General features: G+C 34.7%; 4 protein-coding genes across 10 annotated transcripts; 2 read left to right on the forward strand and 2 right to left on the reverse strand.

Annotated features, from left to right (window-relative positions):
- Positions 1 to 2,919: 2,919 nt before the first annotated feature.
- On the reverse strand, positions 2,920 to 4,319 carry LOC110413987 (S-adenosyl-L-methionine-dependent methyltransferases superfamily protein). Its single transcript, XM_021425037.2, has one exon. It carries the CDS (start codon positions 3,814 to 3,816, stop codon positions 3,352 to 3,354), a length of 465 nt encoding a protein of 154 aa, XP_021280712.2. The 5' UTR covers positions 3,817 to 4,319; the 3' UTR covers positions 2,920 to 3,351.
- A 2,233-nt stretch (positions 4,320 to 6,552) lies between these two features.
- Positions 6,553 to 11,380, reverse strand: GIF3 (GRF1-interacting factor 3). Of its 4 annotated transcripts, none has more exons than XM_021424794.2 (5): positions 11,043 to 11,380; positions 10,804 to 10,929; positions 8,571 to 8,647; positions 7,392 to 7,479; positions 6,553 to 7,311 (listed from the first exon to the last, which is right to left on the reverse strand). In XM_021424794.2, the coding sequence occupies exons 2-5, from the start codon at positions 10,879 to 10,881 to the stop codon at positions 6,913 to 6,915; spliced, it is 642 nt and encodes a 213-aa protein (XP_021280469.1). In that variant the 5' UTR covers positions 10,882 to 10,929; positions 11,043 to 11,380; the 3' UTR covers positions 6,553 to 6,912. The 4 variants fall into 4 exon arrangements, with proteins under 4 accessions (XP_021280469.1, XP_089639352.1, XP_021280468.1 ...); XM_089783226.1 differs by having other exon boundaries at positions 10,804 to 10,938; positions 11,034 to 11,380; XM_021424793.2 differs by having other exon boundaries at positions 10,804 to 10,938; positions 11,043 to 11,379.
- An 800-nt stretch (positions 11,381 to 12,180) lies between these two features.
- Positions 12,181 to 17,110, forward strand: LOC110414248 (DHHC-type zinc finger family protein). Of its 3 annotated transcripts, none has more exons than XM_021425334.2 (7): positions 12,181 to 12,690; positions 12,764 to 12,971; positions 14,690 to 14,781; positions 15,825 to 15,951; positions 16,055 to 16,140; positions 16,406 to 16,471; positions 16,757 to 17,110. In XM_021425334.2, the coding sequence occupies exons 1-7, from the start codon at positions 12,502 to 12,504 to the stop codon at positions 16,949 to 16,951; spliced, it is 963 nt and encodes a 320-aa protein (XP_021281009.1). In that variant the 5' UTR covers positions 12,181 to 12,501; the 3' UTR covers positions 16,952 to 17,110. The 3 variants fall into 3 exon arrangements, with proteins under 3 accessions (XP_021281009.1, XP_021281010.1, XP_089639238.1); XM_021425335.2 differs by having other exon boundaries at positions 12,183 to 12,690; positions 16,835 to 17,110; XM_089783112.1 differs by having other exon boundaries at positions 12,552 to 12,690; positions 12,793 to 12,971.
- Positions 17,111 to 22,965: 5,855 nt separating this feature from the next.
- Positions 22,966 to 27,170, forward strand: CIPK9 (CBL-interacting protein kinase 9). 2 transcript variants are annotated; one of them, XM_021424171.2, is made up of 13 exons: positions 22,973 to 23,079; positions 23,220 to 23,327; positions 23,457 to 23,537; positions 23,913 to 23,966; positions 24,050 to 24,175; positions 24,256 to 24,345; positions 24,551 to 24,673; positions 24,925 to 25,032; positions 25,214 to 25,330; positions 25,481 to 25,537; positions 26,077 to 26,151; positions 26,315 to 26,385; positions 26,831 to 27,170. In XM_021424171.2, exons 1-13 carry the CDS (start codon positions 23,011 to 23,013, stop codon positions 26,949 to 26,951), a joined length of 1,200 nt encoding a protein of 399 aa, XP_021279846.1. In that variant the 5' UTR covers positions 22,973 to 23,010; the 3' UTR covers positions 26,952 to 27,170. The 2 variants fall into 2 exon arrangements, with proteins under 2 accessions (XP_089639343.1, XP_021279846.1); XM_089783217.1 differs by lacking the exon at positions 26,831 to 27,170 and having other exon boundaries at positions 22,966 to 23,079; positions 26,315 to 26,684.
- Positions 27,171 to 27,804: the final 634 nt, after the last annotated feature.

Below are 27,804 nucleotides of genomic sequence, written 5' to 3' on the forward strand. Positions count from 1 at the left end.
CATTTACCCTGGTGTGGTAATAGGTCCTACCCCTGAGTGTCTCAAATGTATTAAGAGAAAAGTCAATATAATTTTAATGTATTTACAAAGCACGATAAAACAGTATGTAATGTACTCATAAACCATATGCTTATCCACAAACATATTTCATGACATGGCATATCTATCAAAACTGCAAGCTTAGTGAAAATAGAAAGTTAAAACTTTGCATTCCATGAGTCAAATAATGGCCAATCTTGGCCTAATGCATCACACAAAGCTTGCAAGGCTAATTTTGAATTGAAAGCTTAGTTAAAGTCTTGTTTCCCCATCTTTAAAATACAAAATATATTTATATATGTGGTAGTGTATGTATATATACAATATATAGAAAACAGCTTCAAAAATCTAAGTCACAATCACAATCAATTTAGAGAATTCCTACCAACTCATGCTTTCCACAATTTCGTTCAACCATCATGTGTAGCATATATTGATAATATATTCCTGAAAATATAGTTTGAAATTTAGCACCCACTCAGCTCAATTGGTGGAAATTCTCACCAATATTACTGATCAACTTTCTTGGCTTAAACTTGATTCGGTTAATAGCTATAGCAAAGTTCAATCCTCTAACTTATTGGCCTTCAAGGGTTCTAGTGCCATGGCCTATGCTATTTTTTCCAACCTTACCAGCAAGCTTTGTTTAACAATCAAAGCACTATTTCAGACGGATCGTAATTAATCACATTATGCACTTATTTAGCCTAATTTAAGAATGGTTATTTTTTACATATAACTCGCAAGTAGTATAGGAACTAAATATCTAATTTCATTTCTTATCTAACCTCTTAGACTCCACCAATCTGCCTTTTAGTATTAGGTTACGGTTTAAGCAGCTTTCACACAACAATGTCTAGTTAATAGCCAAGGTGCCTACTCAAGTATTCATTAGTAGCAAATTAGACTTCAACGCCAATATTCCACAATTGGATAGCAAGCAGAATAGTAGTAAAATTCTAATCCCAAGTGATTTCTTTACCACCATTAATTTTCACCAACTAGGCCTTGATATCCGGTCAACATTATCAGCAGAGTCTCCTATCAACACTGTCCTTCATACCTTTTTACAATCAATACACATTACATTAATTTATCAAATTCCAATATTCTTTACAAACCGAAACTGAACCAACCATTCAACCAACAAGTAAATTAATTATTTACCTTACCTCGTTGGCTCTTAAAACCCGTCCAAAACGCTATAATTCTTGCTCACTTTACTTCTTCAAAGCTTACTCATTGAGATTTCCAGCAGCCTACTCCCATTTATGAAGCCTTAACTCCTTCAAGGTTGCATTGGTAGGATCGGGTTATCAAGGGTTAAAAGAATTTTTCCATTGTTTTTTTTTTTTTTTTTGTATTTCCCTTGAGCTACCCGAGGACTACCATAGAGGAAATGGAAAGGGAAAGCTTGGGTAAAGCTTTAGGGATGAAAGAAAGAAAGGTAAAATGAATAAGGGAAAGGATAAAGAGAAAATCAGCTTGGCTATCTTTTAAACATAATTCAAGTTTCGAAGACTTACATAATCCTTTTCCCGTCCATCCATTCCATTGCACGTAACTAAGAATTCAAGTATATTCATGGCTATCTTTAATAGGCCAATTAGGCAGACTACAACTTATATTCTTATAATATATATATATATATATATTATAGATTTATTGAATTTTTAGATATTAGTTATATTCTATATCAAAAATCTCACATTTGGTATCCAATATTTGAAATTTCAAGTCTCTAATTTTCAAGTTCCAGGATTCAAGTGTCCTCCTTTCATTACGAGCCCACTGGACTTTCTTTTTGTCTGTTTCAGGGTCATGCCCAAAACATTGCAGCAACCTCGCCCTGTCCAGCTTGGGCATGTTTAACCAATTTCATTGGCGTCTAGCAAATTTAGGCTTGGTGGATAACCACATTCAGGCACATGCATGAATTTCACCTTTTTAAGTCGACAATCGTGGCTGTTAAGCGGAACTTTGTCTTTATTTATAAATCTAAGTCTCATCCAATTTCTTACTAATATAAAATTTGTAACACATGCATACATGAACATATACATTCAAATAAAAATAATTAATTATATTGATGAAGGTTTGACAAGTAATTTTACATGACCAAACAAGGTGGATCTAACCAAACATAACCTCTTTGATGCTATACTAGCTGCATTGAAGAACACATGATAGTTGTTTTAAGTGCCATAAATTAATCAAAGATGTATAGGAACAAAGCGTTTAGCTTCGAGGATCAGCCACCTCAAAAAGATTACATGAAATAAATTTTTTAAAAAATTTAAAAATTAAAACTTCGAATTCAATTCTTCAAACAAGAATTATAAAAATAAATCATCAAAAAGTAAACTTCACACAAACTCTTTTTGTGGTGTAATTTTTCTCACATTATTTAACTAAATCCTTGATTATAAAACTCTTTTTAGGTTGGTGAAGATATTAATGTATAGTTTGGGCCAATGGCCGAACTCTTAAGCCCCCTCGAGTGCATCAATCAATGGTTGGGCCATAAGTTTGGGCAAATTAAGTGGCGAAGCGTTGACAAGTGGGGAGGTTGGTCCGAAAGGTAGAAACTAGGAAATTGAATGTCTCGTGACCTTCCAACTTGTTTTTCTCAAGCCTGCATCCGAACTTAACTTTATATTAATTACGAGTTGTTAATTTATGGTTTTGCTCAGTCAAAAATTTTCTTCTACATATCTACAACGAGGACCTCGCTGCTATGCTATGTCATCTCATCGTCTTCGATCTGTTGATCTCTATGAGCAATATCAACACAAATACAAAACAAAGAAAGCTTTTACAAAGCAAGATTGAGAGGAATCTACGACCTTTGGCGTTTGCAACTAGCAAAGTAGCAACAAGTAACAAGAAAACAATAGACATTGGCGAGAATAGATTTGATTTTTGACGTCAAGCTTTTTGGCTAAATTAGAAAATCAAAGGAGAAACGAAAGGAGGTCTGGTCTGACTATGGGCTCTAAACCAAACAGGAGTATAATACACGAATGAATGGCTTTCCAACAAAAAGTAAGTTCCAAGAATGCAAAACAAAACAAAGGTCCTTCTCTAAATTGTTTCTTTCGTTTTTTTCTTCTGGTAATCTTGTTGAATACAACTACCCATCGACTATGGAAACGCCGTTATTACGCCACTAACCAAATACCCAAAGCAATTCCCTTCATAAAGATTTACATTTTACCAAAAGCATAAACCCAGGAAAATGATTTGCCTTGTAAGAAAAAAAAGAAAAGAAAAGTGAAGGCCTATATTCACTATCAAATCTGTGAAAAGGTTTTATGCTAAAGCAGTATCGATGACCCAATGTTGACCATCAGTTTGGATCTTGAGATTATTCAATTGTGCAAATAAATTTACTGCTCTTCTTACCCCACGGTTATCCGCAGCGGTAAAATAATCGTGCCCGAATATTACCCCACCGGGTCTCAAGATCCGATACGCCCGGTTTATGTCTCCCCATGCGGATATGAAATCATGACCCGCATCGATCTCTATTAAGTCCGCCGTTATTCCCCACTCGCAAAACTTTTCAAGACCCGAACCGGTTGAGAATGGAACGGGTAAAACCGATTCAGTGGCTTTGAGATAAACCACATTTTGCATGAACTGCTGAAGCAGTAAAACGTCGCCGTTTATCATGATAATGTCCTTGAAACGGTCTCTGAAGCCTGGCCATCCGCGAAAGTCGTCAAGGCAGAGTATCTGAGTTTGGAGGCCGAGTTTACGAGTCACGTTGACCATGTGGAGAGCTGACGCGCCCAAGAAAGTGCCTACTTCGATGATAACTCGGGGCTTGACTCGTTTAATCAAGTGTTCAAAGACGGCACCATCGGAGCCCCAGCCTTTGACTCTTTTTTCTTGAGGAAGGAGCGAACGTGGGGTGGCGGGAAATTGGTGTAAGGAGAGGAGCCCTTGAAGACTCGTTCAAGAATCGTTGGGAAGATGAGGTGCGGCGGTAGAGGCGAGTTGGAGCAGTGGCTGGTGACTCGGAAGTTGTCGAGTTGAGTTGGTAAGCTGACGAATTGGAGAACAGGAGGAGAAGGAGGAGTCACTTGGAGAAGGAGTTGTTGCTGGGAAGGAGAGGAACGGGAGAAGTAACCCAAGGCGTAGGATAGGAAGAGGAGGATAACGTACCGTGGTGTGAGTGAACAGCTTGGCGATGGAAACTGTTGTTTCTTTGGTGGTGATGAAGGGGAAGAGGGCGTTGGTCTTCTTTCATGGCGATTTGGTTTGCTTTTCTTGGTTCAGGTCTTGAAGAGGAAAAAAAAAACAGAGCAAGTTTTGGTACTGATTAATTTTTGAGTGCTGACCGACAATTAAAGGGCAATCATCGTCGGTTGTTCAAAGAAAGGAAAGGGCATTGAACTACCAAAAATGCTTAATCACAGTTTTGACCTTCTTGGAAGCCAATAGCAAACTACAAAAGAAATTAATCTATTCAACCAAGAGAAAGAAAAGTAAAAAACAAGTTCTTAACCACATCGTGAGACCAAAAGAGGGGCCTTGGCAAGTAGATAAGTTGCGTGTTTATTCAGGAATGGGGTGCTTGAAATATTATTTGATTCCTTTGGAAATTATCGTTGTCTGTTTTAAGGTTTTGAATGGTTCAATTATGTTTATTTCTCATATGATTGGTAAATTTTAGTAAATTTTATTGTGGTTTGTTGTTCTTTTCAACTACTCTTCATAATAAAGAATCAAGCTGTGATTCTGTGGAAAAAAAGGCCGTGGCTCCTTTTCCTGGCTCTATTTCGTGCCATGGATTGAAAGAGATTTTGTAATGCTGATTATATTACTTTTTAATATATATTTTTTTAATGATTGAGAAGGGATGACACCTAAAGATATATGTCTCAATTTCCTCACGTCATTTCATTTTCTTTTCTTAAATTTTGATTCGAATCTTTTAGGTTAAAAATTGACAGCATCCATAAGATCAAAGTTAGTATTCTTAATGCACTGATTGAGGACATGTCTAAATTAAAGATTCAATTTACAGCATGCTTGGTTCATCGAAAAAAAATAAAATAAGAATAGAATAATTATTTCAAGATAATAGCATAACTATTTTGCAAATTAGTTAATGAGAATAAAATAGTATAGAAATTGTTATTATTACTTATTTTATTATTTGATTAGTAAGAATAATTTTAAGGATAGTTAAAAAATAATGGATAAATGATAAAAATACTTTTTATTAAACTTTAAAGATTTTTTAATTAAAAAATAAAAATAATATGATGAAAAAAACATACTCTTTATTACAATCAAAGAATTTATTTTGTTACAAGATAAAAATATTCTAAATAATAAAATCAAAATAACTTTTACTATAATTAAATAATATTTTCATCAAAATACAAACACAATTTTATTATAATTTAATAATATTTGATATTAAAAGACAAAATATATTCTTCATTAAATTTAAAGAATATTAAATAATATTCTTTATAATATTTATTATAATTAAATTAAATAATATTAATATAGTAACTAATATTTAAATATTTTCATTTTTTTAAAAACAAAGTAACAAATTTTGTGCTTTGTGTGCTTTAGAGAGAGAAGGAGTGAGGGAGAGAGAGAGAGAGGAAAAATTAGCTTAGTATTTTTTTATAAGATAATTTTTTAATTGTTAAAAATTATATTTATCTAATCAATTTCTTTTCTTATTCCTAACAATTCGAAATAATTATTATAAAAAAAAAAATCTTAGTAACAACTATTCAGACTTCTTTTAGAATAATTATTTCATTGAATCAGATGCAACTTTCTCTCATCAATGAAAATAGAGAAGGAATGGTTATTCCATTTCCCCCGACCAAGCACAGCCTTTTAAGGAATTGAAATAGAAAAGCTGTAGTTGAAGACGCCATGGTGGTTGGATTTGGAGGTTTGGACAATTCCCATCGCACATAGCTTCTAGATGCAGTATTTAGAAGGCAAATTTTCTGTTAAAAGTGACCATTTTCCCCGGCGGTTAGAGTGGTCAACATCTTAAAACAGCTTCATACAGGACTGGAAAAGGTTCCAGCCATCAAGGAGAATTATTTATCTTGTTCATGGATATCTTCCTTTTCCTCTTCTTTTTAGAACCTTGAGAGGTCAATTCCTTTCTTTTCTTTTCCTTGGCTCCCGTCTTATTAGCTGCCTCTTACCCCTTCCTTCCTCAAAGTTCGGCGCCATTTATTTCACTAGGAATAGAAATTTATTTTTTTTGTCTCAACTCAGATGATTAAAAGGTAAGTAAAGGTACACCATTCTTGCACATGTCCACTTCGGAAATAATAGAGATTAGCATTACCTTCGCGCAACCATAGCCTTAGCCTCACCCATGGACCCCTGTTAGTAAATGAGATGCCAACCGCTTGCAGCCCCTTGCCAGGAACTTGACGGGTCATTTTAACATGCAGAGCTCTCATGGTAGGTTCCACAATCACGACCTTGATTTACAGCTCTTTTTACGCACAATGATACACAAACCATTTCCAATAACAACCAAGGAAACTTCAATTGGATCACAATTCTGATACACGCTGCAAGCTTTTATAGGTTATTACAAAATAACAGCACTGGAGGCAGTGACCACATGCTTTAAGCCTCCTCCTTTTACAACTAAACCGTCTGTGTCTAACCACCTGTTCTTTAATTAATTGGCATGCCAAGAACCTCAACAAAAGTTACCTACCTAAACTGTTATATTAAAGAGCAACAAAGAAAATTTTAATTCTAACACTGTATATCAAAGATCACCAGAGCAATACAACTCCTACCGTAAGAGACGCCTACTATCAACAGCCACAAGTATCCAATTAAAACAACCGATTAGGGCAGTTACTTTGCCTCCTCTGCTCCATCACCACCACCATGCCCAGCAGTGGTAACCCCCTGCCCATCAGCACCAGCCTCAGAGCCCTCTTGCTTGTTCCCACCACGTGCATCATTTGGGCCTGAACCTGGAGGTGGGCCACCACTGCTGCCACCTCCAAGAGCAGCCTCAGCATGCATGGGATGCATGCCATTATTGGGCCCTCCAGGTCTGATTCCCATTTGCCCTTGGATGGCTTGTTGATGCTGCTGATGCAGCTGCTGCTGTGGATCCTGCATTTGATGTGGGTTATTGAATTGTAATGGCACCTTTTGGGAGAAAATACCAGGTTGCTGTGCCATTGCAGCAGCCTGAGGATGTTGCATAAAATATCCTCCTGGTTGCATTGCAGGATGTGGCGCCATCTGCAATTGTTGGTAAATATGTGAGCAAGAAGTGTAACAGCAGATAGACTAGAAGAAAACCATTCATTTTTAACACTTACCTGAGGAGGTATCGTTGGTGTTGTCTGTGGTTGTGCATCCGCAATCGCAGCCAAGTACATCAAATTCTTTTGCAGCTGAGCTTGATACCTAAATCATCAAAAGCTTATATCTATGCTGCCCAAATGTGACACATGTAAGCATATGTGCATGTGTGCATGTGCAAAACCACACACATTTATGGGAAGAAAAACTAACAGTAATTTTATCGGTATTAAATGAAATTGCAACAATTCAGTATTGACCTTCAAATATTGAAACAGATTTATCAAAATTTTGCAAGCTTCATAGGTTGATAACTTCCTCTCTGGCTTGTAAATGCCGCTCCTTGGTACAATTTTGATAAAAAACCCACTACGATCATTGACTACACGGGGGAGGGAGGGAGGGGGAGGAGAGTACGAAAGGGAAACCTCACTGCATTATCAGTGACCATATCATATGGTGATGATCGACAAATAGTAGACATGCTAATATAATAAACTAGATTCATTAAATAGGTTTCTATCTAGAATCCTTGGTAGCAGATTATGAAGAAAAACCAAAACACAACAACTGAAAGTTGTATCTTCTTCTAACCAAAATGGTACATTGCCTTCTCCAGATAAAATATTAAGGTTATTTCAGTGCTTGAATTATGCAGGGACCAGAAACAGACATTTATACCACAAGACTCATGGTCACTACCTACTCATATGTATCATAAGGTAATATGGTGATAATCATGAGCTCACTATGCCTCCAGAGTAGAATTGGCAGTAAGAACAATGGGAGCCAAGCACTAAATTAGTTCCTCAAAATAGGTTTGGACATTACCATCCGTATCTGCATATCCATGAGAAGAAAGACTTATCTAACTTTGGATCAAGAGACTCCTTAACTTTGGTCCCAGTTTCAACTAGAAACACATATAATTATCTAGGACGAATGAACAATTTATAATTAATTGACAGTGACATTAGATACTTCAATTTGAGCTACACGAAGCACAGTCCCAAAGCAGCAACATCCGTTACTAATACAAATGTTTGGCAACAGTTCTTGACATGCTAAGGCATGTAGCAGTTTAGAAAAGCTACTTCCGACTTAAAAACAAACATGTAACTCAAATGCTAGTTTAAAATGCTGCATACATATACTCAGGTAGATAAAAGAGAAAGAGAAATTTATAAAATACTTACGGGGCGCATTCAGCTAGTTTTCCAAGATTCTGGTTGTCCAAAATTGCCAAAATCAACTTCTTGTTCTCATCAAGGTACTGCAATAAGAATGACAAAAAGAACACTTAAAGAGAAAAAAATAAGACCACAATAACAACAACTTAATGCCTCTATCATCATATACTCCATTCTTAAGCATGAAGTGACAAATGCTTTAACATGCATAACAGATAAGAGACAGGGGCAGAGATCTATACACACTTCTATGGAAAACATATCCCCTAGAATCAGGAAAAAAAGAAACAGTAAAACCATACATAACAAGACCTAGGGTACACACTTTACTCTAAGATCCAACCTCTACCAAACTTTTTGCATTTAAGCACTTCTTAAATTCTTCATGAGTTTTTCTCAATCTTGGGTTCCCAAAGAGAATCTTGACCCAGAAAATGATAGCCCATTCAATAGGAAATTGCTGGATAAAAAGGATAGTAGGATTAGTAGGGCATATAGTTATTTCACAAATCCCTCAAATGCATTACCTTCAGCAGAACAACAGATAGCTATTAAGCTTTCAGCTTAGTTCAAGGTAAAACAATGATCATCCATGAGTATTAGCATATAAAGCCCACCTCTTATGTTTAGAACTTCTCAAAATCAGCCAACAGTTTTACAACATCAACCACTGCTCTTGCATCTCATACATGTTACACTTTTTCGGAACAGGAGGCAATATCAATAAATTCTTTAATACAATTATGTTTCATGTTTAAAGCATAAGATACTAATGCTCTTCCTCTAAAATGAACATTACTCTTTCATGGGAAACAATGACTATCTAAAGTGAAACAGGAAACAGACCCTGTCTCATCTAAATTAAAGAATTTCTGTAAGCGACGTAAAATAAATCATAATATTGAGGCCTACAAGGACCCTTTTTTTTTTTGCTTGCTTTTTAATCGATTTAACTCAAGCATGGACCCAATGAAGAGCCACTTTGTCAGCTTTAGGAAATTAAACTCACAGGCCCTTTATTAGGAAACCTATGTTCAAGGCTTCTACTGCAATGGGCATACTTTACCATTATTTGGAACCATACAGACAGCTCAACCAATCTTGTTACTCCAATTGAAAGCCATTTTCAAACAAGGTAATCAAAAAGGAACTCATAAAAAATCAAGTGATCACAAATATAGATATGTCCCTGATAATCTCTTTACTGTCAGAAAGAACAACGGGTTTTTATTAAACCTGCAAAACCTTGATATAGATCAATAATATATGCCAGTAAAATTTCAAACAGGTTTATTGATTTCATTTTCATATCAATATTCCAAGTAAGATATTTTTAGTTGCATCGGTGATTTAGAAGTCGTATTACCTTCCCAAAAAATAAAATCTACTGAAAAGTTCCCAGGGGATGCCACCAGTAAAATAATAGCAGCAAATCAGCAGTTTACTTAAGCAAAAAAAAAAAAAAAAATCTCATTCACTGTAGAGGCATGTAGAAAAGAAATAAATGTTGAACTCAAAAATTGATATAAGAGTCTACTTTATCCTGGCATCACATAAAAGCCAAGATAAAGGTGGACATCAAGGATTGATATAAAGATGTTAGAAGACTTCAAAGAAACTCACTCAAACACTTCGTAAAAGACAGAAACAAAAATTAATTCTGGGGATAAAACATAGACAACCAAATTGACACGAGTAATCAAGACTGTAAGTCTCCCCAACATCAAGCACGATCACTCTCATGCGCCAGAAGTATTTTACCATTCAAGATGGCACAAATCTCTTGCTTTTGACCACAGATACTAAAATAACAGATAAAAACCAAATTTAATTAATAGCATTGCATCTAACAAAAACAATATTAGATCCCCTGCTTTACCAACAAGTTTCATTCATCTTTCTATTGTATCTGTCACTGTTATCATAACTCCTTAAAACCAACACCAACCTACCATTACCTTCTCAGCATCATCATCCTATTCCAAATAAATATCAATGCAGGGGAAATCAATTCACAGAAAAGCACAACTCTTCCATTTCATAAATGTTATGTTAATACACATCCTTAAAAAGGGCTCTTTTTTTGAACAAATAATAAGGGCTTCTCCTATCTCATGAAACTGAAAAAATTACCATATAAATGAATAAATCCAGGTCAGTAGCATTAAACACGCTATATAAGGATAATAAACATAAATAAACGAAAATAAAAGGAAAAAAATAATGATTACGAATTTACCTTCTGAATCTGTTCAGTAGTGATGTTAGTAGGTGGAAATGAAGGCATCACAGGGATCATTTGCGGTGGCTGCTGCATCTTGTGTGAGCTTTTTACTTTACTTTACTCCAAGAAGAAACCCTACCCCTAATCAACCTAAAAATATTTTCCCTCAAAAAACCAAAACAAAAAACCCTAAATCGAATAATCCCCAAATATAAAAAATATGAAAAGAAATAAAAGGCACCTACTATTTTTACCTTGTTTGAGCACGGGTGAGTGTGGAGGATTTTCTTCCTGTTTCTTTTCTTTAAATTTAGAAGTCGGTTTCTTTAGATAGCGACGATGATTCTGGACTTTAGGACAAGAGGAAGTAACATAAAACTGATGAAAAGGTTTTTTTTTTAAATAAAAAATAAAAAAATAAAACCGAACAAAAGGGGCTAGATTTGGTCTCTCCTGTCGTTAAGACAAAACTCACGCGAAAGAGATTTTTGGTTGTTAGTTTATTGGGTTTTTGCACGGTTGCTTACGTCAGCGGGGTTTTCGTTCGTTTGTTTGGGCTATTGCTTTGGCTGTGGCATCTCTTTGACCGACTTGGCGTGATTTTCTTGAGAAAGTGCATAGGGCTCTCCTTCTTCTTTTGTTTTTTTAATAACTCAATTAATATTTTTACTAAAAAAACTTTTATTTATTCATTATTATAATAAATATCTAAAGCTGTCGGCATTTTTTTATTTTTTATAAAAGCTAAAAAATGAATTCAATCACACCTAACCCTCCCAGAAGAAGGATTTGGTGGATAGCCATCAGAACGGAATCATACATGCTTATCCAAAAAGAATTGCATGGATGAAATTTCAGTGTACCTCTGCTTTGAGTTCTGACATAAAATTGCAGCAGTGCCACCCAGCCCTGCGGGGTTAAATGATACCATCCATGACCACATACACTGTTTTGAAAGCCTAATGTTCCTCACTCCTTTGCCACTTGCCAGTACTGACCACCTGCCCACCCATTGGCTCTTGGTGGATATGTCGGACCCCGGGGTGCAAGAATGTTCCAAGCCTTTACATTCAGTCTAAAATTACTAGATATTGAGCAAAATTATCCTAGTTGTTTCTTTGTCCTTTTCTCTTGTGGAGGGTCAGACAAGGCATTGAAAGGCTTTATGATTGGAAAATGTTGTTGGTGGATCTTAATTCTTAGTACATATGATGGTTGATTGCTTAATTCAACAGAAAATTTATTTAATTTCATCTTATTAATATTATTGTATTATTTTTTATTTTTTGAAAAAAATTAATTTATAAACAATTTTGATTATAATGATTATAATTTCGTATTTTTTGTTGATATTTCAAAGTAATTACTTAATAATAATAAACACAAAATTGTGAGTGCTACTCACACCGAGTCCAGTCAAGGCGAGTTATCTATCCGAGTTGGAGGCAACCACCGACTATACCACGCCCTTATTCCATTTCCCAATCAGTTTCTTTTCCCGCTACGAAGTTACCGATCCACGCCTCCATCTCTCCGATTCCCAGAAAACAAAAACCAGAATACCGAAATCCCCATCCCCAAACACCAATCAACCAACGAACCGAACACTGAACCCTGGCGCCGGACATCTGGAAACGTCTATTCCCGGCGCGAACCCGGAGGCCTCTCCCAATCATTCCGCAAGTCGGGATAACCCGCCGATTCAATCCCCGAATGGAAATGAACCTATTCAGGCTTTGCTCTGGCCTCAGAGTCCTCGGCTACTTCATGATCCTCCTCGTCACCGCAATTATCGGCGTCAGTTACTACGCCGTCGTCTTGCTCACCTGGGGCCCACAGTTACTCCGCGGCGGATTCCACTCCTTTTTATCCGTCGCCATCATCATTACATTCCATGTTCTGGTAATTTTGTTAGTGGGTTGGTTAGTTTTACTGTTTGCTTAGCAAGTTTGATTTTTTTTTCTTCTTTTTGCAGCTTATACTTTTATTATGGAGTTATTTTAGGGTAGTGTTTAAGGACCCTGGCTCTGTACCTGCAAATTGGAGACCGGTTTCCCCGGAGGGAAATTTGGAGGTTGGTAGTTCTTTTGCAGCAGCGGATGGTGGATTGGAGAGAGCACGTGGTGGTTATTGCAGCCATTGCCAGAATGGGAAGCCACCACGGTGCCATCATTGTTCTGTTTGTAAGTCAAATTTTGATCTCTTTCAGTTTACTTGTTATAATTTTCATTATGATTGTGCTTTCGGAATTATTAGATCCGTTTTTTTTCGAGAAACATCATTTTGTACCCTGGAATTCCTGCAAAAGAATAAGTAAGGCAGAAAGGAATGAGATAAACTTATTTCAAGGATGATTTAGATTGAAAAAAAGAAAAAAAGGCTAAAACTAATTGTTAATGAAGAATGGATTTAGAAATTAGGAGGCAGTAGCGGTAAGGATTAAGGAATATAAATCAATAAGTATGGGCTATGGTTGGATTTGTTGACACTGGAGAAGAATTGCTCATTCCTTAAATCAAGGGAAGAATCAGGATTTTGACACACGGAGAGTAGGTTGTGACTGTTGGAGTGGTGATTCCACTTTCCTTGGCAATCTTTCTCTTATAGGGTCACAGAGTTTCTTTTAATGTTTTACCTATCTCATTAATGTGTGAGAGTTGTAATAAGTTAATTAAATAAAAAATTTAATTTTAATAAAAAATAAATATTTATATTTATATTATCAGACTAAAAGTATATAATGATATATAAATTTTAATTTTTAAATAAAAATAATTATAGTTTAAAATTGATATAAATAAGTTTTAATATAAAACTGTAAGAATTGACGTAAAAACTTATAAAAGTAGATTAATTAAATTTTAAATTTTAATGTAAATGTGTGAGAGTTAACATAATAAATCAATTATGTAAAAAAAAATTTAATTTTAGTGAAAAATAAAATTTTCAATATATATTTTCAAACTAAAAGTATTTAATGATATATAAATTTTAATTTTTAAATAAATAATAATAATAAAAATAATTATAGCTCAAAATTAGTATATATAAAAGTTGTAATAATTGATGTAAAAATTTATAAAAGTAGAATAATTAAATTTTAAATTTTTACGTAAATGTGTGAGAGTTAACGTAATAAGTTAATTAAGTAAAAAAATTTAATTTTAATGAAAAATAAGCATTTATATTTATATTATCGCGCTAAAAGTATGTAATAATATTCAAATATTTATTTTAAATAAGGAATAATAAAGATAAAGATAATTATAGTTAAAAGTTACTATTGAAAAGGCTTGACGTAAAGATGTAAGAATTAATATAAAATCTTATAAAAGTGGAATAACCAAATTTAAAATCTTAACGTAAATGTGTGAGAGTTAACGTAACAAGTGATAATAATAATTTTTATTACATTAATTAATTAAATATAATTTTAATATTAAAAGAAATAATATTCTTATAGTTTAAAGTAAACAATAAAATAAAATTAAAAGTTAAATAACTTTTAAAATAAACTAAATAAATTTAAAAATTATTTACGTTGTTATCATAAAAAGAGTAAATTTAAAAATTATATATATTGTTAACCTGTTAACCTGTTAACCTGTTAAACAGGTTTTTATTTTTAAAAAAAAATTTATTTATTAACTTTACAGTAAGGTTAAACTTACTATAGCGTTCACCCACGAAGGGAAGGTTGTGACAGTTGGAGTGGTGATTCCACTTTCCTTGGCAATCTTCCTCTTGTAGGGTCACAAAGTGTCTTTTAATGTTTTACATATCTCATACCATTTCCCTTTATAGAACAGTGCTACTGGTTTTCATTGGCATAACTGGAAGTATGAGAATGAGTTGTGTTGATAGTATGAAGCATGACTTTGTTTACATTATGTTTCTGTAGGTCAAAGATGTGTTCTCAAGATGGACCACCATTGTGTATGGGTGGTGAATTGTGTTGGAGCACGCAACTACAAGTTTTTTCTTCTTTTCTTGGTAAGACGCCATTCAATTTATCCAAGGTCTGGTAGTTATGAAGTATGTCTATGAGTATGTCCATCTTTCTTTTTTCTATTTTTGTTTTCCAATTTATGGTTAGCATGGAGTTAAGGAGTTTTACGGTTGTCAAGTTTAAGATTTTGACTGTGAAAGATCTGTTAACCTCAACATGATATTACTTATCAATTTTGTGTTTGAAAAATATGTCTCATAGCTTATTTTATTTTATTTTATTCTGGGGGAAGGGTGATTCAAACCTGCTTCTTAAGCATGCAACTACATGCCTCATACCATATTTATGTTGCATGGTTTGCTAATATGGCTATAATTAAATATAATTTCTCATTTAACTCCTAATAAGCTCCAGAAGGAAATTTTTTAATGGTTAGTCAAAGTTTGGATCATGTTTTGCAATCTCCTTGAGACGTCTAACAAAGAACTCAGCCAGCCCGTGATTTTTGCAATTCTTTGAACTCAACCAGTTCAACTTTTAGAAATACATCTGGGGAAGTTAACCAGAATTTGTTGTTGTTGATATGGTCAAAGATACACGTAGACCACTAGTGACCTAGTAGAGTAAGTAATTAGTGCTACTAATATATAAAAATATTGAATATTTTCCTCATGGCTTGAACTTGTTGAGTTGTAATTGCGTAAAATTTAATTTATGGTTTTGTGTGTTTTTTTTAATGGGTTTGCTGTTGCTTCTTGTTGTCCTTCTTGGGCAGAACTAAGTACATTTACATAGAGATACTTCCACATTTCGGAATAAGCATGTAAGATGTACATCAGTGTCCTTAATATTTAACTGCTCTATTACTTTCTTTCTTTTTTTCTTTTTCCCTTGTATATGAAAGAAGCCCTCTTCTGCTCAAGATGAAGGTGGCTGGACTGAATGTTGGCTTTATATCTTTAAACTATGCATAGAAAGTATGATGTTTCTGCATGTCTCCCCCTTCTTTTGAACCAAAAAGAGGGGCAGGAGTGACCAGCTTATTTCATTTTTCCTATATTCCTGACATTCTCTTATCGCAAAAAAGCTATATACATTTTTGGAGACAACAATGAACACCATAGTATTGCTGCCAAGTTTTATCAATTTCTTTGATGAAGCCAAGAATCACTCCTCCGGTCCTGCCAATTTAGCAATAATATTTTTGGCCTTTGGTAAGTTGTCAACTCAAGTTCATGTATTATTTTTCAGCTCAACATATTTGTTCTGCATTCTCATTGTTTTTATGTTTCTTACAGATTCTGTACCTTGATGCAGTTCTCAATTTGGCGTTTGCTCTGAGTCTTCTTTGTTTCCTAGTCATGCACGCATCTCTTCTTTCAAGCAACACGACATCAGTAGAGGTATAACATACAACTAATATCTTTACAGCCCTTTTCTCTTTTGTTAACATGTCTTTGCTATTACGCTTGGAGATTTGGTAAGGTGTTGGATGCTGATTTTTAATGTGTTATCTTCCTGTTGTTGGATGAAGTCATGCTTTTATTTTAAGCAGGCATGTGGGGTCGTGATATTATTATTAGGATGGGCTGTTCTATTCTTGGTGAAGGCTTTATTTACATTGTTAATAATTTATTATATATTACTTTTCTGAAACAATATATTCAGGTTCATGAGAAGAAAGGAGCAGTCAGGTGGAAATATGACTTGGGCAGGAAAAAGAATTTTGAGCAGGTGGTACTTGTTTGCATACTCTCTTAACTTTCTGTTTTTATCTATGGACATAAATATGAGGAAAGTTGACTTAATAATCAGTGACATCTGAGATGTATCTAGGGCTCATAATTTGATATTGAAAGCATAAGTGTTTAACATGAAAGCTATAATGCTTGGGAAGGCAGATTCGATGAAGTCACTTGCTGCCCCTTATGTGTGCTCTTGTGGCCGTCTGGCCTGCCATTTTAATGGCTTCTGCCATATCATGCTATAAAATAATCACATGTATTTTGATCAAAATAGGTAGCGAAAGGGGGTATTTCTTCTCTCTATATGGACGACATATTCCAACTTTCTCATGAGTCATTTTCCTTGCTCAAGGTATTTGGCACGAAGAAAACTTTGTGGTTCCTCCCATTGTTCTCAGAAGATGATTTAGACAACATACCAGCACTTCATGGCATAGATTTTCCAACACGTTCAGATGTTGAGGCTTGAGGTTTTGTTGTCAAAGCGACTGCCCATGATCATATTGCATTGTCATGATTATGTTTAAATGTTAAAGTTGGAAAAGATATACCTCGCATTATGTTTGCTTCCATAATGTCATGATATTCGCTTGAAGTGTATGTGAATAAAAGTTTTAGTGCAGAGACATGTTTCTTTGTTACTGAAGTTTGACTTCAAGGAGAGGCATCCGGTCAGCAACGTGATAGTTTAGAGTAAGCCTATCGATTCCTGAAAATTCATCTGTCAGAGTGGATTATTTCATTGGAACCAGTTTCCCAGTGATGTTAAGCCCTTCAAAAAAGGGATGTTATAGGCGAGGCACGTTAAGAATGAAGCGAATTTCCTTGTTCCTCAAAGCCATGCATGTTTGAAGGCTAAGCTGTTAATTGTTATTGGTTTGAGTGACCTTGACATTTTTGAAACTTATATCTGGCCAACCATGCCGAAAATAAAATAGACGGCTTGGGTTGGGACAGCGCAGGGCAATATCAACAATTCCAGAAAGAATTCGGCCATGTGGTTTCTTTAAATAAAAATTGCTGGAGTGACTCTGGCTTGGGGTCTGTAATTGTTAAATGTTTCTTTCTTTTTCTCTAGAGCTTGGACATTTTTTTTATTGAAATCTGGCTTTCGTGAGGGGATTCCAAAGGACAATCTCACACGATTTCAGTTGGCCGATTCCTTGTTCACAGTCCATCAGCTAATTTCACTTACACACTCAGCTGATTGTCAAAGCTGTTGGGTAAAGTTCTTCCCAATAGTTCTAAGATGAAGAATGAAGATCAATTGATTAAAGTTCTCCCGGGACCCTTTTTTTGTCCTTCCCAGGATGGCACACAGGCAGGCATAATCGTTTTGTTTTTTTTTATCTTTTCTACAACGTGGTGTTGGTTTTAAACCCACGTTGATCAGAGTAATTGAGAACGAGTAGTATAGTAGTAGGTAAACGCGTGGAAGAACATGGGATTGGAACAAACAAATAGAGGCGAGATCCTTGAAGTTTACAAAACTGGGGAAGGTAATATTCTCGTCTTAGTTTGCCTTTGGTTACCTCATATTCTTGGTTCTCATTGATTTCTCCTACATCATTCATTCACTAATTAATCATATAAAACCGACCAAGTTGACACCTATCATCACCTCATGCTTTGGATTTTTAATCTGTTCTCATTAAAAAAAAGTACTTAGCTGTCTTTAGCCTGGAATATCATCATTTAATCTATATAATATGCTTTGGCCAATCCAAAATGCCTACATAAAGAAATGCACTACCAACTAATTAATCTAAGCTCTGAACTAGGCAATCTGATTGCCAAGCAGCTAGCATGCCAATCATACTCGGTTATTTGTATCAAAATCATGTTAATAATTCACATGAAGCAATAATAACAAGTAATCTAAAACTTTGAACCATAAGCAGAAGGGTGATCTGATACTTTATAGCCTGCAATTCTTGTAAATTTTATCCCAAAAAGGAAAATGTAAAGCTTCATATAAACAATCAATAGGAAGGTGAAATAACTTTCTTGATCATCTTTTCCGGGTCATGAACTAAGCCATCTGGTGGCCTTACATCCTCTGTAAAACTGCAGATATCAGAAACGAAAATGGCGAACCAAATGATGACTGGAGTAGTAAACAGAATAAGACCAAAGGGCACCATCCAGAGCTGCCTATATGTTGGATGATATTCATATTCCCACCATGCCAACATCAGGCCTCCTGTCAAACTCACCAAAAACGACCATAAGCAAGCTGTGTATGTCTTCACAATCTTCTTTGGTTCCTTGGTCCTGGTCTCAAAGCTCTCTTCTTTATCATAACCCATAGCACCAAACCTAAAAACAAAACCTTTCTCTCTTTTGGCCCTGAATTCCCATAAAACAAAAAAAAAAAAATTAGTTTTAATTACACAGAGAACAGGAAAACCTGCTAGTTCTACATACCAAGGTTAAACCGATGATAGGAGAAGAAGAAGAATTAGAGCCTCTGGAATGTTATTTGTGTGCTGAAAAACATGCTGAGAAGGTATTACAGAGGAAGAACAAAGTGCTGGAGAACTAAGACTAAAGCTTAGGAACGCTAGGTTCCAATGAGTTGAGGTCTGACTTTAGGCGATACTCAACCAAGTAAAGACTGATAGAAGTACCAATCAGGCGTGCCTTTTAATCAAAGTCGTTCTTTGATAGTAATAGAAAAAACAATGTAAGGAAGAAAATGATTGAGTTTCGGCTTTTATCACACCTCGTGATGCATGGATGTATCTGGGGTAGATTCGTTCTGCGTATTTTTTAATTGGGTTCCTTGTTTAATTGACAAATGCGTTGTTCGCTTGCAAGGAAATTATATTGTATTCAAACAGTTCCAGGGCAACCCAAGGAAACACCTATAAACAAATATACAAGCAAATAAAGAAGCAAATAATTGAAGTTTAGTAATATATGTGGAAACTGAATATTAATCTCTTAAGATTCTATCCATCTAGGCATTGAAAATGAAGTTTCCTTACAGGCATGACTCTAGGAAACTTGGGACTTGGTAATATGTCAGATTTGAGCTAACATGACAAAACTAGTTTCATCGTGGGGACATATCCAATCCAAACTTAGTGTTTTAGTTTTCAGTGACAACTTTCTGATAGTTATAAAATAATTTACGTAACCATGGCGATGTATTTTAGCGGGAGCAAGAATATCCCTTAACCGGCTCTGGTTTAATACCAGGGTTTTGCCTCATGTCTACACTTTCGTCTTTCTTGTAAACTGAAAGCTATCAGGGTGTAATCCTGAAAGGGGGCTGCAGCTACTCAGCCACAAAAACATAAAAAAAAATTGCTCTTCTTTCTTGCAAGGAATTTGTTTACCAAACGAAAGAGAGAGAAAACAGAAAATTTTGAACTATAAACTCTTCCAATTGTAAATTCAAAAGTTGAAGGTAGTCAGATTTCACGAGTAGGCTTCAAGCCCAAATGTTCAGATTGGGCTCAACTAGTCAACCATATAGGCCACTCCACTTAAATTTAAGATCAGTCTCATGAATACCCAGGAAGGCCAATACTATAGTCTTTACCTCTCATGCCCATTTTCTTTAGGAATGGATTAAGGCTTCTCTAAGATATTCATCTACTTTAAACGGTAAACTTCATCATATTCGCGCAAAGTTCTCAATTAATGTCTTGTGTGGTAATGCTTTTTTTTTTCTAATTAACACTTAATGGATAATTTTTATTTTCATAAAAATTAAGCTTTTAATTTTACCTAGTAAAATTAGTAAAATACTCTCAATTCAAAGTTAACTTATTTGTTCACATTTAAAGATAGGTTTATAATTTTATTAAGTAAAATAATTAACTTTACCTTTTGTGGGAAGAGAAGTTATTCACAATGCGCTAATCGTGAAAAAAATTTATATTTATAAGATGCTAATTTAAAAAAAAAAAACCACATGATATCACATGAAAAAAAATTTGAAATCATAAAAAAATATATATATATTAATTCCCTTTATTAAAAATTTGTTCTCAAAACTTCATTTGAAAGCATGATTCGCAATCCGAAAGAATGTAATGCCATTTTGTCCTTAAAGAGGTACCATCCAATCTTTTTTTTAGGTTGATGTTGGGAGGTTAGCATCCCTCGAAGTAAAAGGGAAAACAGGACCTTAAGTTTGTCTCTTACCTAATAAGTTTGGCCAAAGAGCTGACCTAATTTTGACAGTACTAATGTATAAGGCAGGAGACAGCATAATTCAATGAAAGGGCCTACAGAATTAACACTTGTAGAGAACAAATCACATGATCAAACGGAAAAAGAGAAACAATTGATTCCACCTCAAAGTACACAGACTAAATGACATGAGAGAGAATATGATTGTATCATAAGTTTACGTTTTAAATCTAAAAAATATGTCTAATAAATAAAAAAAATTTGTATTTATATATTTAAAATCTATTCTATTTTTTATTATTGATGTGATGTCGTCTCATGTCAAAAATCTCTTGCCTTGCGAATTTGTTTGTGGACGAGACTTCTAGTGCGCCACGTCGACTGAAAGTTGCACAAGATAAGGCTCAAATGCTAGGCATGGAAAAGGCTGCAGAGGCCATCTGAAGAACACAAAGAAGCCACCGAGCAAGTTCCTAGTCAACCTATTACATCCTTTTCATCTGGGACGACTGGACTTCATCTTGTGGTTTGGGTATTTTTGGACGTTCTCAATTATTGATCCATTTCTTCATTTGAGTTATTGCATCATTGATGTTGGCTCCTGGTTCTGGTCCCATTGCCCTGCCCTTATTAATTGTTCAATTACTACATCACCCTCTTCAATATTGAAGACCCATAAATTTAGAACTCTTAATGCTAAACTTAGATCACTGGTTGGTACAGAGTAAGATTTAGATTCTCTCTTCTTTAAATAAAAAAAAAAACGAATTTTCTCAAAGTAAGTTGACTCGTAACTAAATTTCAACGTATTGAATAGGTTAAGGCTACCAATAACGTGAACTAAAGTTGATAAGAATTATAATGTAAGAAGATCTTAGATCAATTTAAAACAATCATTTATTACTTACGATAAAAATATATATATAATATTTATGTGACATTAGTGATGGTATCACTAAGACATAATATTCAAAAATTTTCTTAAATTATTTAAGAAAAAATTTATTTATTTATCATAAATGATTATATTTTTATTTTAAATTAATAATTAATTAATTATTATTTATTAAAATATTACTAATTATTTTATATCATTGACATGAATATTTTCAGGCAAATTGTGCAGCTTCTTTGTTGAAACGAATATGCCTTTATAAAAAATAATCCACTAAATGCGTCGGAAACATATCCTACACTAATAAACTTCAGAATTTCTATGTATCTCAAAACTTTGGATTCTTTGGCAGCGGATTCTTGTCTTGCTAGCTCCTCAAAAAACTCTTTTGGAGAGAAAGTAGACTCCCCCACTGAATTAAATCTCCATCTTTATCTTAAATTTTTTTTTTTTAAAAAAAGAGGAAACAAGATAAGAGGGAGAGATTGGTGAATTCAAAGGCAAATATATCATCCCTACTAAAACCAAATAAGGGCGGGCAGCCACGGAGAAACACGGAATTTTTTCACAGATGGTAAGGGGGTCCACATCATCATCTTCTGGGCCCACCCGCGCAATAATAATATTTCAGTTCCATTCCAATCCGTCCCTCTCCTTCCCACTCCTTGTCTTCCTCTCCTTCTCCAGTTTTCCCTCTCCTTTCTCTCCTCAATTTTGCTGCATCTCAAATTTCAATTTACTGCAACAAAGGAAAAAAGCACCAAAGTCGAAACCGAGATAGGTTGAAACCCGGCAATCTGATCGGACGGTTGAGCAGCGGAGAATGAGCACGAAGAAGAAGACGGCGCAGGGTCAGACGAGGACACGTGTAGGGAAGTACGAGCTGGGAAGAACCTTGGGTGAGGGTAGTTTGCGAAGGTTAAGTTCGCCAAGAATGTTGAGACCGGCGAGTGCGTGGCTATTAAAATCCTGGACCGTGACCAAGTTCTCCGTCACCGAATGGTTGAACAGGTAACCTTCTTTCCTTCCCTTGCAATCTCCTCCACTCCATGCATGCACATGGCAACATTAAAAATTGCATTCAATAAACGAGGGTCTCACGTGTACTAATTACAAAAATTAGGACCACCTGGTCCCACGTTTAATGTGGGGTCCAATGGTCAAATGTTGTACCATTAATCAAATCTGGGTTATGAACTCATGATTAAATTTTGTTGCAAAGTCTTTGGTTAATTTGTTGTGACGTTTGATAAACTACTATTCAGCATTACATTTCTGGTATTTGTTGGTTTTTTAACGGTGATTTTATTGGGGCAGATAAAAAGAGAATATCAACAATGAAGCTTATCAAGCATCCAATGTCATTAAAATATTGAGGTAATAACTATCCCGGAACTTATGGTGTATGGTTTAGCATGCCAGCATTGCTGATAAGAATATTAAATGCGTATTTTATTTTAAATTTCTTTGCTCTTAATGCAAAGGTTATGGCAAGCAAGACAAAGATTTATATCGTGATCGAGTTTGTTGATGGAGGCGAGCTTTTCGACAAAATTGTAAGGAATTGTCGTTTATTGACAGTTATTTATAGTAAAAATGAACATAGAATATCGCTCGTGGAGTTTTTGCTTGATGTATAGTAGGTACCATTATTGCTTTTATATTTTTGATGGCACTAATTCTTTGATATTTGTAGGCCAAGCGTGGGAGACTCAAAGAGGATGAAGCTAGAAGCTATTTTCATCAGCTTATTAATGCTGTTGATTACTGCCACAGTAGAGGCGTCTACCATAGAGATTTGAAGGTTCAAGCCTTCTCTTTCACTAACTGATTGAGGAGTGTGTTTGAAAGTTTTTGAATTTGGAGCAGTTTGTTCAACTTGGATTCTACTTCCTAATGCATGCGTAATTATGCATTTTCTTTTAATTTGCAGCCTGAGAATCTTCTTCTGGACTCGTATGGTGTTCTTAAGATTTCAGATTTTGGATTGAGTGCTTTCTCGCAGCAAGTTCGGGTAAGCATGTAATGTTTAGTTATTGACTAGGGTGGTTTTATGAAATTGAAATCCAAACCTAAAGTTTTAGTGGTTTTTGATACCGAAAGTTTATAATGTGATAGCATAGAATGCACATTCTAATGATGGCTAGGAAATAGGAACGGCGTGTGGGGATGCAGGCCAGTTACATAGGCCATTGCATTAATAACATACAATCAATTATGCTGTTTGACAGATAGCTAGGTTGACCCTTGACCATCAAATGTCCAATGTCAAAACTCAAAAAGGGGAGGAAAACAAAGAGGGAAAACTTCATGTCTAGTAGTTAATCTTCTTTCTTTCCTGTTTTTTGTGATATGGATGCAAACCTTTCTAACATTCTTCGAAATTTAGGAAGATGGGTTGCTTCACACGGCCTGTGGGACTCCAAATTATGTTGCTCCGGAGGTATCACTCATGACTTATTGAGATAGTGAGCAGTAATTGTGCAACTTTTTGTTCACTCCGGTATATGACATCTTTCTTGTCAGGTGCTCAAGGATAAAGGTTATGATGGTACATCATCTGATATTTGGTCTTGTGGAGTTATTCTCTTTGTACTTATGGCTGGCTATTTGCCTTTTGATGAGCCAAATCTTGCAGCCTTGTATAAAAAAGTGAGTACTCCCAGATTTGGTTTCAATTTCAGCTGGTGAGAATTTCATTAAAAGTGTTGGTACTTGTTGATGTAATTCAGATCTGGATGGCTGATTTTACCTGTCCATCATGGTTTTCATCTGGTGCAAGGAAATTGATTAAGCGTATTCTTGACCCAAACCCTCTTACAGTAAGTTCCAAAACTCTTTCATGATTTGGAAATTACTGATTACCTGCTGTCTTTGTTCTCGGGATAGGTTACATTCCTAAATTATAAAAAGCATATTGAACAATTAAATTATTCCTTTCCATCTCTTCTTTCTTCTTCTTCTTTTTATTTAACATTTAACTTCTTATAATACCACATTGCAACTCTGCACATTCTTTTTGCACAGCGAATAACTATTCCTGAAATTCTACAAGATGAATGGTTCAAGAAAGGCTACAAGCCACCACAATTTGAGCAGGAAGAGGATGTAAATCTTGATGACATAGATGCGGTTTTTAATGACTCAAATGTAAGACATAATTTCGTGTCTGTTTTATTAGTGTGTGACAAGATCTCTGTTCTAAACGTATTCTCTTGCAGCCACTTTATAATGTGCGGCTGATAGACAGGTTTCTTGTTGTACAAAAATTTTGACCATTGACCCTGTAAACTAGTGCTTTTGTTATGTGTTTGTTGCTTTGCAGAGTATCTACTCAAAATGAAAGAATAATATGAGAATTAATTTCATCTGAAGTAACTTATTGTTTGTTTATTTTACAGGAGCACCTTGTAACAGAAAGGAAAGAGAAACCCGTATCAATGAATGCTTTTGAGCTTATCTCTAGGTCGCAAAGCTTCAGTCTCGACAATTTGTTTGAGAAGCAGACGGTATGTAATTAAGATCCCTTTAGCTTCTGTACTAAATATTGTGTTAATAGAAAATTTTGAACAATTCCCTTTATTGAATTTTTTTAGCCTGGATCTCCACTTTCCATCTTATAATTATGAGACATTCTTTCATGGCTAATTGTATCTTTCCTGCTGTGTTGGTTTGAATTGAAAACTATAGGGTCATGTTAAGCGAGAAACCAGTTTTGCTTCCCAATGTCCTCCAAATGAAATTATCTCCAAAATTGAGGAAGCTGCAAAGCCTCTGGGCTTTAATGTTCACAAGAGAAACTACAAGGTTTGGTTTCTCTTTCATCTATGCTGCACAACCTGATTTGATTTCTTTGATTTTCTGTGATATGATAGATTCTTATTCAAAACTGCTAGTTGGAATGTTCTCAAATTCTGTTTCAAATCTCATGCCTTTGTTATATACGTGTTGTCACAGATGAAGTTGAAAGGCGACAAAAGTGGGAGAAAGGGCCAGCTTTCTGTAGCCACCGAGGTACTGAATTATTTGCTCACCGGTCAAGCACCTTGTTAAGTTTTTTGGAATATGATGAAAATTTACTGCCGATTGAAATGAGTAGCACATAGTTACAATTGTCTCATTAAGAGCCTACATCATTTTTTAATAATGTAGTCATGGATTCATGGGCCTGGCCTGGCTATGTGGATTCTGGTTATCCAAATATGTTAGTCTCAAGCCTCGTCTCACATTAGGTTTTACTAAGACTAAGTAGCACTTCCTAAGCTGGCCTCGAAAGGATTTGGGAGTCCAAGCTCAAGGACTAATCCCTTTCAACTATGAACCGATTATTCTTTTGTAAGTTCAAATATGTACTGTTTTAATAATATTAACTCATGGTTTTTCATCTTTAATGCTAATACCACCTCTGCCTGAAAAGTTTACCGATCGAAGCGCTCAAAGTCCATAGAAACTTTATAGATACAGTGCAAAAATGTTTCCAATTCTCAGCATCTATTCTTACATTATTTCACACCAGAGAAATATGAAAAAAACTCATGTCCCTTTGATCTCAGGTGTTTGAGGTGGCTCCCTCCTTGCACATGGTGGAGCTCCGGAAAACTGGCGGTGACACCTTGGAGTTTCACAAGGTATCGTTTTGGCTATGAATATCAACTTGAATTTTGTCCAGTTGAGTTTATGTGTTGAATAAGATGTCCCATTGTTTCTTTTCCTTTCCCTATGTAATAGGAATATAAATAGATGGTTTTGAATGATTTCTTATATGTGTTAGTTCTTCTTTTCAAATGACAGTTCTACAAAACTTTTTCATCTGGATTGAAAGATATAGTCTGGACATCTGAAGAAATTGCTGAAGGGCAAAGGTGATTCTCTGTTACTTGCTCCCCAATTCCTGTTACCGTTGTAATGAGCAAAGTTCGTTGACTTTGTGATTTGCTGGTGCTGGCCATAACAAAAGCTACATCTTGTTTGGTTCATGCTTGCTTTAGCCTAGTGCACATATTTTTCTTAGAGTGTCAGTGTATACTGTTGGTTGGGCCTTTGGGGAAGGGAATTAAGTGCCTCAAAACGTGAGGCATGGTTCATTGCCAACTTTCTTGTATAAAGTGGAAGATTTTTATTTCCTTAAGAAGTAACCAAACCCATTGAAATTTTGCCAGTAGGTTACTGTTCCTCAGATGGAGGAATGCTCTATTTGATGCTATATTTCGAGCAATTATTGTTTTTATTAAATTAATCTTAAGTAATGACTATTGATCCTCAGATAAATTTGTGACATTGAATCTAAACCTAATCACCACGTTGCAGATTAATTAAGGGTGACACGAACAATGATGAGAACCACAAAATGTATGAACAAAGACAGGCCTCTGACCTTCGTTTAGAGGAAAAGCAGAGCTGGTTGATTTCCAGACCACAAATGGTCTAAAAGGGCATCTCAGTTTCCAAAGTTATAGCCCAAAGAGGTCCATTCAGACAGAAATTGCTTAATTAAGTTCCTACAATAAGTCAACATCTGGCCAACTCCATCGGTTTCTAAGTCCTTTAGGACATCTAGTTAAAGCCCAAAAAGTACGTCACATTGTTTCCCATTGTCTCGATTTACTTTTGTTTTCAAGTGGTCCAAATTCAAAAATAAAAATATAAAAAATAATAAATTTTTTATGATATGTAAATAACATAAAGACATAATATTAAAAAAAATTAAATTATATTAAGTATTTATTTAGCTTGACTTTTTTCAACTTATTTATTTTTTAAAAGTAAAAGTCAGATCAAATATAATTTTTTAAAATTTTTTAAAAAAAGTAATTTTTTTAAAAAATAAAATTTTTAAAAACAAAACTTAAAAAAAAGCTATAAGGAGGAACTTTCTCTTCTTTTTTTTTAAAAACATATTAATTTTTCAAAAAATACTCCTTCCTCAATCAATGTTCCTCTCTTTTCTCTTCTTTTTTCTTATGCAAATTACTATTTTTCAATGTAAATCGCGATGTCCTTTCTTTTACCTCTCTCTACCAAAACTTTTGAAAAAGACAGAAGACCCAACAACAACAGAATATCAAAAGCTAGAGTTTTTTAATTCTTACAAAGATTAAGAAAAAAAAATCTAAAATTTAAAACTGCATTCAGAAAAAAATAGAAAATCCAAAAATAGAATATCAAAATCTAAAATTTTTTATTTTTACAAAGATTAAGAAAAAAAAATCTAAAATTCAAAACTACATTAGATAGTATTTAAAAGTTTTCTCTCTTTTTCACCAAAAAGAATTTTAATATTA

The sequence above is a fragment of the Theobroma umbraticum genome, unplaced genomic scaffold, assembly GCF_002168275.2.
Source record: "Theobroma umbraticum cultivar Fairchild unplaced genomic scaffold, ASM216827v3 scaffold_4.1, whole genome shotgun sequence".
Lineage (NCBI taxonomy): Eukaryota > Viridiplantae > Streptophyta > Magnoliopsida > Malvales > Malvaceae > Theobroma > Theobroma umbraticum.